This window comes from Myodes glareolus, chromosome 19 (genome assembly GCF_982192425.1).
Source record: "Myodes glareolus chromosome 19, mMyoGla1.1, whole genome shotgun sequence".
Lineage (NCBI taxonomy): Eukaryota > Metazoa > Chordata > Mammalia > Rodentia > Cricetidae > Myodes > Myodes glareolus.
The window spans coordinates 51431622-51443403 of NC_142044.1; the positions used below are offsets into that span (position 1 = coordinate 51431622).

Below are 11782 nucleotides of genomic sequence, written 5' to 3' on the forward strand. Positions count from 1 at the left end.
CCCCTGGGTTCAGGGGCATGGCTGCAGTAAAGAGGCATGTGGGAGGGAGCCTTGGAGAGGACATCCCACATTTTTGTGCAGGCTCTAGTCTGGGAAAAGAGGTTCGGGTTTTCTTGCCCATGTCTGCAACACCTCACAGAGCAGCCTCTGCGCTCATGAGGGACCCAGGGTCCAGTAGGAACAAGAGAGCTGAGGTGTAGAACTAGAAACCCAAACCTCAGGTCACTAGGCAAGATCTAACCCCACAGTGGGCGATCCATCCCTTTCAGTGCTCAGGGCTAGAGGAGCCGGTGCTCGGCCCAACCCTGATGCTAGAGGATGGTCACTATGAACTCCGTTCATTTCATTTAATTTTTTAAAATTTTTTATTTAATTTTTTTTTTTTGCAAAGTCATCGCCAACGCCGCAGCTACGTATTAGGTGGGGGGGCCTGGGGGCGGAGCCACGCCGCGGAGTTGCCGCAGGTAAACAGCCCCCCTCCCCGGCGGGAGCGGGCCCCGCGGCCCAGGCAGGAGAGCCGCCGCCGCCCCCGGGAGGGACGCAGGGCGCGGGCCGGCTACAGCGCACAGAGGGGGCGGCGGCGGCCCGGCGCCCTGGCAGCCCGACCCCTCTCGCGGGGCGGCAGACCCCCGAGCCCCGCCGCATCCCCGCTGACATCCCCCTTCCGGCGCCCCGCGCCCTGCGCCCCCGCGGTCTCAGTCCCCGTCGCCCCCCGCCGCCCCCCGCCCGTACCCCACCGGGCCGCGCCCCCGCCCCCCATGCACCACCTCCTGGAGCAGTCGGCGGACATGGCGACCGCGCTGCTGGCGGGCGAGAAGCTGAGGGAGCTGATCCTGCCTGGCTCGCAGGACGACAAGGCGGGCGCGCTGGCCGCGCTGCTGCTGCAGCTCAAGCTGGAACTGCCGTTCGACCGCGTGGTCACCATCGGCACCGTGCTGGTACCCATCCTGTTGGTCACCCTGGTCTTCACCAAGAACTTCGCAGGTGAGGCAGAGCGCGCGACCGCAGGTGTTTAGCGCCCAGCGCTCTGAGCGCGCTCGCTCTCAGCGCCAGGCAGCTCGCTCCAGCTGGACCGCACCCACCTGGCCAGGCGGTGAGGCATTGCCCTCGGGTCTCATCCCAGACCTTGGGCAGCACCTCAGTCTGGCAGGAGGGGTTGAAGGGAGACAAGGCCTCCTCGAGAGCCCTACTCAGTTTTATTGTTGTTTGGCTTTGCATTCCTGCAGCCTCCAGCCACGAGGGGAGTAGGCCTGTCTTTGGGACTTGGGGTATGAGTTGTAGAATGTCACAGTGTGGACTGAGGCTTGGAGGAGTAGCCAATGAGGACCAGAGAAGGATGTTGTAAGTGTTGAGAGCCACTGCCCAGGGATAGTGAAAATCCCATGATGCTTCGCGGAATTCACGGGGCCGATAGTATAGGAAAGTGAGGGTACTCCTGAGGAGCTCTGAAGTACCCCCCTCCAAAGGTTTTCTGCAGAAGAGGCCAGACATGGCTGACCCTGGAGGACATCAAGCAGTGATGGCCCAAGAGGCCACCCTTGGCTGGCAAAGGAGGTGTAGGTGGAAACTGGGGCAGGTCAGGAAAGAGACTGAAGTGTTAAGTCAGGGGGGCCTGGTGTAAGAGGAAGCATGTCAGTGCAACTGTGGTCATACCCAGGAAAGTGCCCGTGCACCGTGGGTCCTGCCTAAGGCGATAAAACCAGAACAGCCCAGTGAGCCAACTGGAGACACTAGGGAACTGCCTTCTGGTTTCACACATAGACAGGAAATAGCATCTCCTACCTGGGGCTGAGCTGAGGCAAGGACTCAAGCCTAGGTATCCACATGCACAGGACTAATCTGTGGCCCAGAGGTGCCAGTTTCACAGCAGGAGGAAGGCAGCCAGGGCTCTAGAGTTCCTCTGGAGGGGCAAGTCGGTCTGCCCTCTGCAGCTCCTGGGCAACACGAGCAGGTATTTTGATACCCGTTTCTCCACCATCCTCCACAGGTGCCTTACCTTTCAGGAAACTCCAGGACCTAGAGATGTCCAACCTGAGAGGAGGCGTCCTTCAGACTGCTTAACACTACCTCAAGGGTGGAGGAAGTTCTCCTGGTCTCCATCCTTGCACACCAAAGGCTCTGACACTCAGGATTAGATGTCCCCATAAGCAAGACAGAAGAATGAGGGCACAGTGGGGCCTCCCGTCACACCCAGGTGTGTGCATAAAGGGGCCTTTGGCCCAGCTGGTCACAATGCCGGCCATGGGGTGGCTGGCTTACAACAACAGACGTGTGCCTCGTAGTTCTAGGGGCCAGAAGCCCAAAATCCAGGTGTGGGCAGGGCTGAGTTCTCTGTGAATGCCCTAGAGATGACAAGGACCCTTTCGTCCTGATTAGCTAGTAGCTGCAGACCATCTCTGGTATTCCTTGGCCTGTCGCTGTATCACCCACACTTCGTGTCTGCCCACTATTGGGGATTCCCCCATGTCTGTTTCCGTCCCTTGAGTCACAATGATACCTTAGTGTTGGGGTTACTCTACTTCACTCTCATTTACATCTACACAGACTTTCTGTCAGTCCACAGGTATAGGCTAGGACTGTATTCAGCAGATACTTGGGACCACAGCTCTCCTTATAACACACATAGTAGGGTCACCTCAGATGTGGGTATATACATGGACTGGGCCGTTTCGGTGAATCCCTTGATGTGAGCCCTACCCTCAGACACTGCCAACCCGGCTTGTCACCTGTGAGGACACCGAACACCCTGCATCCAGCTGGGCCTGGAACCATCAGGATGTCCCCAGAGTCAGTCCTGACCCTGGACCTGTTCCTTCAAACCTCCTATGCTTTCTCTCAGAAATGCTTGTGCCCTCCTGAGGCCCACATGTCTAAGCCCATATACCCATGCTAAGCTAGTCCTATTGCAAGTATGAGGAGGGGTTCTGGCCTGCTACAGCATGGACAAGCAGCTATAGTTGACCAGGAATCCTGCTCTTTTCCTAGGAGAACAACCAGCCTTAATCCTACCCTTTGCTCTCCCTGACTTCCTGCACAATTTTGAAGCATTAACTGCTTCTCTTGCCTTTGATTGATATTCAGAACAGTACAGTAGCTTCTTGTGGCTCTTCACCATCCTTTTGCCCCCATAGAAGCTAGAAGCATCCAGGGACCTCAGACACAAGAGAACCGAGTGTGGGGAAAGGGTGCCTTAATGGTTCGTTCTCCCGAGGCCCATCAGAGTGTGGGAACCTCTCAGTGAGAACATAGGAGAAGGTAGGACAGGTGCATACTCAGGACCCTGTGCCAGGGCTCTGACTGGGACCTGCCTGAAGGATTTTGGACTTCTGGCCTCCTGATCTGTGAAGTACGTGTCTGCTGTTTTAAGCCAGCCACCCCACTGCTAGTACTGTAACCAGTATGACCAACAGTCCCTCCTTTTTTTTTTTCCTGCATACACCCGGATTCTGCCTATGGGGCATTCAATCCTGAACGTCAGCGGAGGGTGCTGTGTGGATACCCTCTGAGGAGGAGTCTGCCCTCCTTGTCGTGGGTTCCACTGTGCTAAAATGAATTTCCTTGAGCTCAGCGCTGTTGACCCCGCCAGAGCTGGAGGTAGAGGTCGCAGTGGGGGGGGGGGGGATAGCCCTGGAAAATCTCAGAGGGCTCCCATCTAGAGAGCAGCTGGTGAAGGGGCCAGAAGTGCCATGAAGTAACTCCCCTGCCACTCAGGCAGGAGTGGGGAGCCCATACACAAAGTCCAGAAGCAGGGGGTGGGGGAGGAGGCAAAGAGTCACCAGACTACTCAGACCCAGACTGGGAGGTCAGATAATCAGGTCCCAGGGACTTGGGGGAACTTTTGGGTATCACCTCAGTGTGACCATCCAGCTCATAGAAAGTGGGATGTCACATAGTATGTGTCTCATTCTTAGTGTTCTTCTTTAAAATAGGACAGCTGAAAGCACCCTGTACCCATAAGCACAGGTGAGTCCTGCACCTGGCCTCTGGACTTTTCCTGGGCATCCCACCCAGCAAGATGGATCTCATAGGGGGCCTGTGGGGTGGAGGCACTCAGACACTGGCCCCCGAAAGTCAACCCTTTCTGTCCCAGGTATGGGACAGGCCTGCAGCACTCAGAAGTATCCGCCCATAGCACTGCAGGAAGCGCTAGGATAGAGTACTACCCCCACCTACACGCACAGATGAGGCAGTCAGCCTGCAAGAAGCCAGGGCCACCTGTTATCTGCCCACACTGCGGGAACGGACTAGCACAAACTTAGTGGCTTCAAACAATGTCCAAGTCTAGGGTGTGGCTGGGCAGCAGAGCACTTGCTTCGCGTGCTGGAGGTTGTAGGTTGACCCCCGGCACCTTACACACACCAAAAGGCAAACAAACGAGGCTGGTGAGGTAGCTTAGCAAGTAAAGATGCTTGAGTTTGATCCCTAGAATCCACAGGGTAGGAGGAGAGAACCAATACCCATCAGTTGTCCCCTGACCTCTGTACATATGCCATGGCACACATAACGCCCACATACATACTCATAAACACACACACACACACACACACACACACACACACATGTTTAAAAATTAAGAGAAACGGTTCTGTAGAAGTGAGTATTACAATGTGGGTAAAATGCAGGCAGGGCTGGTCCTTCTGGAGCTTCCTGTGGCAAGTTCATTCTCCCCTTCAGGACCTAACTACATCATTGTCGTTTGGCTCAGGCCTTCTCTACCCACCCCTGCCCGCCTTTGAAAGGGACTCTTGTGATTTCATTGTCCCACTCAGGTAATCCAGGATCATCTCCCATAAAGTCCTTAATTCCTGCTGTAGAATCATTCTGGCTACACAAAGCGACACAGTAACAGGGCCCAGAAATCATGATACGGTCATCTTGGGAGCTGTCATTCCACCATGAAGGAGTTTGGAAAGACTGTACCTGTCCTGGGGTTGGGGGAGCTGAGAGGACAGTGGTAGCTCTGAACTGGCCAGAGCCAGCAGCCTCAGCAGAACCAGGGATTCCTTGAAAGGTTTTCTTCCTTCCACAAGTGACAGAGGCACAAGTGAGCTGGGCTGTATGTGGACTGGACCCAAGGAGTGGGCTGGACTGTGTCTAGGCTCAAGTTCAGCCCAACCCTGGACAGAATTCCAAATAAAAACCCTCTAGGTCTGTGCTCATACTATTTAGACCTGCTTTTCTGGAGGCTCCAACACGCACTTAGTGCCCTGTGGTTACTGTTGCTGGCTCCATGCCACTGTGACGGGGTAGGCAGTGTCAGTGCTGGACTGGCAAGCAGTTTCCTTGGCTAGGAGCCCCAGTGCACACTCGTGAACAGCAGGGTTCCCAGGAGCCCAAGTATACACATTACAGGATCCTTCAACAGCACTCTCCAGAGATAGCCCTGTCTGTCTTGAAACGGTCCAGCTTTTGTGTGTCTCCTCGTTGAGCACCTGTACTTACCCAGGCAAGACTCGGGAAATCCCACAAGAGGGGCCTCAGTCGGAGAGCTCCGTGCAGCCACTGTAGTGTCTGGGTACCTGCCATCCTGCCCAGTTCAGGCCCAGCACGACGAGTCCACAGCATCACCACCCTGTGGTACCCAGCCATGCTTGAACACTTGCACTCCTCTAGGTCCTTTGGTATCAGCTGTGCCATCAGAAGCACCATGTGCCTCTGCAGACACAGGCCAGCAAAGGAGGAGTTTGGCCCCACTGAATGTGCCCATGGGAGTCAGGGGGTCTTTCCACTCGCTTGTCCAGCTTGCAGCTCGGCTGGCCGTAGGGATTGGCTTGATACAGGGTGGGAGACAAATTTGCAGAGAGAAGACCACGCAACCTTCTGTGGCTTTAGGGATCAGCTGTAAGGACAAAATCTATATATATGTGAATAAAATTCCATTTTTCCAACCAAGAGAGCTGATTCCTTTGCTTCCCCTGTTTGCTCTTCTCAGAGCCCAGCTCACCCTGCCCTGGACACCTGTCCTCCAGGACCTCAGGTTAAAGGGATCAGCTTTCCCTGACTATCCGTAGCCTCCTAGTCAGCCCCTGACCATGACTAGGTGCCCAACTCTCATGTGGACATGGCCTCAGCTTCAAACAACCCCAATACCTGACCATCTAAGCAAGGCTCACTCTGTCTAACTCACCCACACCTCTGCTGGGGCCCTCCATACCTCTCGGGACCGTCTGAGGAAGACCAGTGGCCACATTGGCCCTGCCTTTGGGACTCTCCTTGACTGGGTACTTATGTTCTGGTAGTCCTTGAGCCCTAAGCTGCTTTGAGCCCTCATGATATGTGACTGTGTAGATAGATGGATATACTCCCAAGGTGACCAAGGTCCTAGGCTAAACTAGAATGGGGCCAGAACCCCTAAATGTTGGTACTACAAGAAGAACATGCAGCCAGTGGGGTCCCCCACCTCTTGGGCCCCTGAAGGCATCAACTGTGATTAATGTCTGTTGATTATTTTTCTAGTTGCTGTGGCAGAAACAACCTAACGGAGGAAGGATCTGGTCTGGTTCACAATTTCAGGAAATGCATTCCAACATGGGGAAAAGGCATATGGCTAGGGTGACTCCTGCTGTAGCTCATTCACATCAAGGTGCATACAACCCCTGTAGTCTTCCCCCGGTTTCATGCTTCTAGCTAGACCCCACCTCCCAAAGATGCCACAAACCTACCAAAACAGTGCTACCTGATGGGCACAGATGTTCAAATGCATGAACCTATACAGAAAATTTCATATTCAAACTTGGGGCATGAGGGCTCCAGACAGGGTTTCTCTGTGCAACAGCTCTGGCTGTCCTGGAACTCTCTTTGTAGACCAGGCTGACCTCCAACTCACAGAGATCTGTCTGCCTCTACCTCCCAAGTGCTGGGATTAAAGGCGTGCACTGCCACCACTTGGCCATATTCAAACTCTTAAATTGGTCTTCCTGCTGGGCTGGGTCTCTGCCATCTCCCTATCTGCGTTAACTCGAGACTAGGTACAGACAGACTGTCCAATTAGATTGTGTTACTTCTTGATTTCAACACTGACGAAGGGCTTCAGCCTGGAGCAGGAGAGGCTTCTAGCTGACCTGCCCTGGGGCCAGGCTTGACGGTAAGAGCTGGCTAAGGAGGAATTGGCTTGGGTTAATGCCACAGGTGGCCATGGTCTGTACCTAGGGATCTTGACCCAATCTGGTGGGCTTTGAGCCTCCAAGTTTTCTGGAAGTGAATTACAGGCGTAAGATTGCAGCACAAGGCTGATCCTGGCCTGGTGCGAGCATGTGTACCCACTTAAGTGCAAACAGGCCCTGTTCATTTTCAGTAGCAGATGCATCCAGCCGCTGAGCATCCGCTGTCCGTGTCCACCAGCATCCAGAGTTCCCACACTGCCCTTCCTCCAGGACAGGAGACTTGTGAGACCCTTTTCGCCCGTCTTAGACAATCTTTTCTCACAGAATTTGGACTTCTGTGACTGCCTCTGGCTAGAGAGGAGCATCCAGGCCACCAGTCCTGACAGCACAAAGCCAGTGGCCGGGATTGGTTTTTGGTCCTTGTGGGAAGCAGAAAGGGGAACCCTGGCTGCCGGCATGGCCTGTCGTGATCCTCTCTATACCTTGGTTTGTCCTGTACAAGACTGTAAAGTCTTTCTGGCTTTTCTAGACCAGCTCTGGTCTTCCTCAGTGCTTCCAAACAGGTCTTAATCCCTGGCTAACTACTTTGTAAGGATGGGAGCTACACACACAACACTGTTCTCGGGACATGGTGAGGGAAAACTGGCCTAAGGGGTGAGTCCGTTAGGAAGCAACAGCCCTGGCATAAGGCAAGCAGCTCTGTGGGTGGGGCTATAGAGGCCATGAACATGAGAGAGCCCAGCCACCCGCACAGGGGATAGGTCTGAGCAGAGATGGGATCGGGTCTATCCCATGCCCTTCATCCCAAGACCTGGTCTTCCTCAGGCTACTCCCACCTCTTGCCCTAGCCCATGTCTCCTCTCTACCCTCAGAGGAACCAATTTACTGTTACACTCCGCACAACTTCACCCGTGACCAGGCGCTGTACGCCCGTGGCTACTGCTGGACAGAGCTGCGGGATGCGCTGCCCGGCGTGGATGCCAGCCTGTGGCCATCGCTGTTTGAGCACAAGTTCCTGCCCTACGCACTGCTGGCCTTTGCCGCCATCATGTACGTGCCCGCACTGGGCTGGGAGTTCCTGGCCTCCACGCGCCTCACCTCCGAGCTCAACTTCCTACTTCAGGAGATTGACAACTGCTACCACCGAGCGGCTGAGGGCCGGGCCCCCAAGATTGAAAAGCAGATCCAGTCCAAGGGGCCGGGCATTACGGAGCGGGAGAAGCGAGAGATCATCGAGAATGCTGAGAAGGAGAAGAGCCCTGAGCAGAATCTGTTTGAGAAGTACCTGGAGCGCCGGGGCCGCAGCAATTTCTTGGCCAAGCTGTACTTGGCACGGCATGTACTGATTCTGCTGCTCAGTGTAGTGCCCATCTCCTACCTATGCACCTACTATGCCACCCAGAAGCAGAATGAGTTTACCTGTGCCCTGGGAGCCTCACCTGACGGGCCAGTGGGTAGCGCTGGGCCCACGGTGCGTGTCAGCTGCAAGCTGCCATCCGTGCAACTGCAGCGGATCATTGCAGGTGTGGACATTGTCCTGCTCTGCTTCATGAACCTCATTATCCTAGTCAACCTCATTCACCTCTTCATCTTCCGCAAGAGCAACTTCATCTTTGACAAACTCCACAAGGTGGGCATCAAGACGCGCCGGCAGTGGCGGCGCTCACAGTTCTGCGACATCAACATCCTGGCCATGTTCTGCAATGAGAACCGTGACCACATCAAGTCGCTCAATCGGCTGGACTTCATCACCAACGAGAGTGACCTCATGTACGACAACGTGGTGCGGCAGCTGTTGGCAGCCTTGGCTCAGTCTAACCATGACACCACGCCCACTGTGCGGGATTCAGGCATCCAGACTGTGGACCCCAGTATCAACCCTGCAGAGCCCGATGGCTCAGCTGAGCCACCTGTGGTCAAGCGGCCCCGTAAGAAAATGAAGTGGATCCCCACCAGCAACCCGCTGCCACAGCCCTTCAAGGAGCAACTGGCCATTATGCGTGTGGAAAACAGCAAGGCCGAGAAGCCCAAGCCTGTACGCAGGAAGACAGCCACAGATACGCTTATTGCCCCGCTGCTGGATGCTGGTGCCCGGGCTGCCCACCACTACAAGGGTAGTGGAGGTGATCCAGGTCCCTCCCCTGCCCCACCTGCTGCCTCTGACAAGAAACATACTCGTCACTTCTCCTTGGATGTGCATCCCTACATCCTAGGTACCAAGAAGGCCAAGACTGAAGCAGTTCCCCCTGCCCTACCAGCCTCCAGGAGCCAAGAAGGTGGCTTTCTGTCCCAGACAGAAGAATGTGGGCTGGGCCTGGCTGCAGCACCCACCAAAGGTAGGGAGCCAGGCAGGTGGGAGATGGGGCAGGATGGAGATTCCCAGGGAGCCCTGAGCAGGAAACTGGCAGTCTCTTTGTCTAGGACACAGGGCAGAAAACACCAGAGAACAATGTAGGTGAAGTGGCAACCAGGCTAACTAGCTTGGTCCTAGCAGTTAGCGTTGTTCCTAAGGTGAAGGGCAGGCCTCCCATAAGGCAGAGGACGGGGAGGAAGGCAGGACCGCAGTCACCAGGGAACATATCTTCTTTGGTCAATACAGACTTCAGGCAGATGTGAGCCGCTGCAGGGGATGGGGGATGTTCCGCCAACAGCCCTGCTATTTCTAGACAGTGAGACTTAGCCAGGCAGGCTGCTAAATGCAAGGGTGCCTGCCGTCCGTGGATGCTAAGGGTTCAGTAGGTCCCGTGGGTAACACTGGGAGGGCTATAGGAATGAGGAAGATGGTAAAATGCCTGTGTTCCTGCCTGTTTGCAGATGCTCCGCCCCCTGAGAAGGAACTCCCATACCCCACAGAGCCTTCCCTGCCAGGGCTTCCATCTGGGGGCCCGTTTCACGTCTGTTCACCCCCCGCGGCTCCTGCTGCCGCCCCCCTGTCACCGGGCAGTCTGGGCAAGGCTGACCCCCTCACCATCCTGAGCCGAAATGCCACTCACCCCCTGCTCCACATCAGCACGCTGTATGAGGCCCGGGAAGAGGAAGATGGAGGTCCCTGTGCACCCTCAGACATGGGCGACCTCCTCACCATTCCCCCACCCCAGCAGATCCTCATTGCCACCTTCGAGGAGCCAAGGACAGTTGTGAGTACTGTGGAGTTTTGAGGGGCAAGGCCTCCCAGGCCGCCAAAAACTCTCTGCATGAGCCAGGGATGGCCCAGCTGAGCCTAGCCTTGAGTAGACCTGAACTCTGCTCACCCGGTACTGCCCACACCCCCAGCCTCCTGTCTGCATGCCACGGGGCCCAGCACTCCTTCCACCTGGCTCACCATGGCATCCACAGGTGCAGGCTGGGGCAAGAGTGCCAGGTAGGGGGTAGGATACCCCCCCAGCATCAGCCCCCCCTCCCACCGCTGCGTAGTGGGCCTCAAGCTGGAGAGTTTATTTTTCTTGTGGGTTTCATTGTATGCTGAGACAGCTCAGCAGACCTAGTGAGGCCCGGCCTAGGGTGTGTAAGGGAGATGCTGAGAAACGTGGCACTGGCCTCAGGACAGACCCCCCCAGGGGTCGCTCATTTAAGGGCCTGGCCCCTGCAGAGGGACCTGATGCCTTCAGGTGGGGGAACCGAGGGCTGCCCCAGGTCCAGATCAACATGCACTTTCTCCTCATAGCCTGACACACACTTTATTTTACTATGATTACTGTAACTGACACGCTTCTTTATCATCAGGAGAATTAGGGTGCATTTCAAGCAAAGGATGGTGTGTGTGAGTGTCACACGCCGAGGTGGGTGTAAGCGTGCAGGTCAGCAGGTGTGGCTATGAGCACCTGCCTGAGTGCTTGAGTTTGCCAGAGGGCACAAGTGCCCACGCGCAAGCAAGCTCATGAGCAAGTTAGGGGGCAAGCGTGGTGTGAGTGAGCCTGAGTGTGTGTGAGTGTGCGAATGGCACCCACGTGAGCAGTGGGTGAGAGCAGACATAGACACCAGGGTGCGAGTGAGGGAGGAAATACAACGCAATAACCACATCCCCCTCCCGGGTCCCCAGCTGCCGGCTGGGCTGCTTCCCATGGGAGTCCAGACCCCACTGGCCCCACCCCTATTACCTCAGCCACGCGCCACGTGACGAAGTATTAACAAGGTAGCACTGAGCATATCAATAAATACTATTCTGATAACTCCCTGTGCTTTGAGGCCCTGCCTCCCTGTGCTAGTGCAGCCTGCCCAGCCTGCAACACCCATCCGCACCTGGGCATCTCTTGGAGTCACTGGGAAACAGTGGGCAGGGCCAGGCAGCCCAAGATGCAAGACCATCAGGCCTCCACCCAGAAGTGTGAGGAGGGGGATCGTGGGGTGCTGGACTGTGGGGCTGTGGGCGGACAGAGTATTAGGAGAACTCTCTGGGGAAGTATATAGTATCTTAGTCCTGTTCTATGGCTGTGAAGAGACACCAGGACCAAGGCAACTTAAAGAAGAAAGCATTTATTCGGGGGGTCGGTTACAGCTTCAGCACAGCACGGTGGGAGCACAGCATATGCAGGCGTGGCACAGCAGCAGTAGCAAAGCGACATCCTGATCTGCAGATCTGCAGGCAGGAAGCAGGGACAGAGTGGGTCTGGCTTTTGAAACCTCAAAGCCCACCCCAGTGACATACCTTCTCCAACAAGGCTGCATTGCCAGATTCTTCC

The 11782-nt window shown here is 55.6% G+C and overlaps 1 protein-coding gene across 3 annotated transcripts; it reads left to right on the plus strand.

Moving 5' to 3' along the window:
* Positions 1 to 743: 743 nt before the first annotated feature.
* On the plus strand, positions 744 to 11272 carry Panx2 (pannexin 2). Of its 3 annotated transcripts, none has more exons than XM_085678852.2 (4): positions 874 to 984; positions 2004 to 2194; positions 7976 to 9439; positions 9918 to 11272. In XM_085678852.2, exons 2-4 carry the CDS (start codon positions 2161 to 2163, stop codon positions 10259 to 10261), a joined length of 1842 nt encoding a protein of 613 aa, XP_085534978.1. In that variant the 5' UTR covers positions 874 to 984; positions 2004 to 2160; the 3' UTR covers positions 10262 to 11272. The 3 variants fall into 3 exon arrangements, with proteins under 3 accessions (XP_048300848.1, XP_085534978.1, XP_085534977.1); XM_085678851.2 differs by having other exon boundaries at positions 905 to 984; positions 1988 to 2194; XM_048444891.3 differs by lacking the exon at positions 2004 to 2194 and having other exon boundaries at positions 744 to 984.
* The last annotated feature ends 510 nt before the right edge of the window (positions 11273 to 11782 follow it).

Excerpts from the sequence above, each read along its gene's own strand:
- Panx2 (XM_048444891.3), top strand. The coding sequence starts at position 759 with ATGCACCACCTCCTGGAGCAGTCGGCGGACATGGCGACCGCGCTGCTG. Across the intron at positions 985-7,975 it reads CTTCACCAAGAACTTCGCAG|AGGAACCAATTTACTGTTAC; the intron begins GTGAGGCAGAGC and ends CTCTACCCTCAG. Across the intron at positions 9,440-9,917 it reads GGCTGCAGCACCCACCAAAG|ATGCTCCGCCCCCTGAGAAG; the intron begins GTAGGGAGCCAG and ends GCCTGTTTGCAG.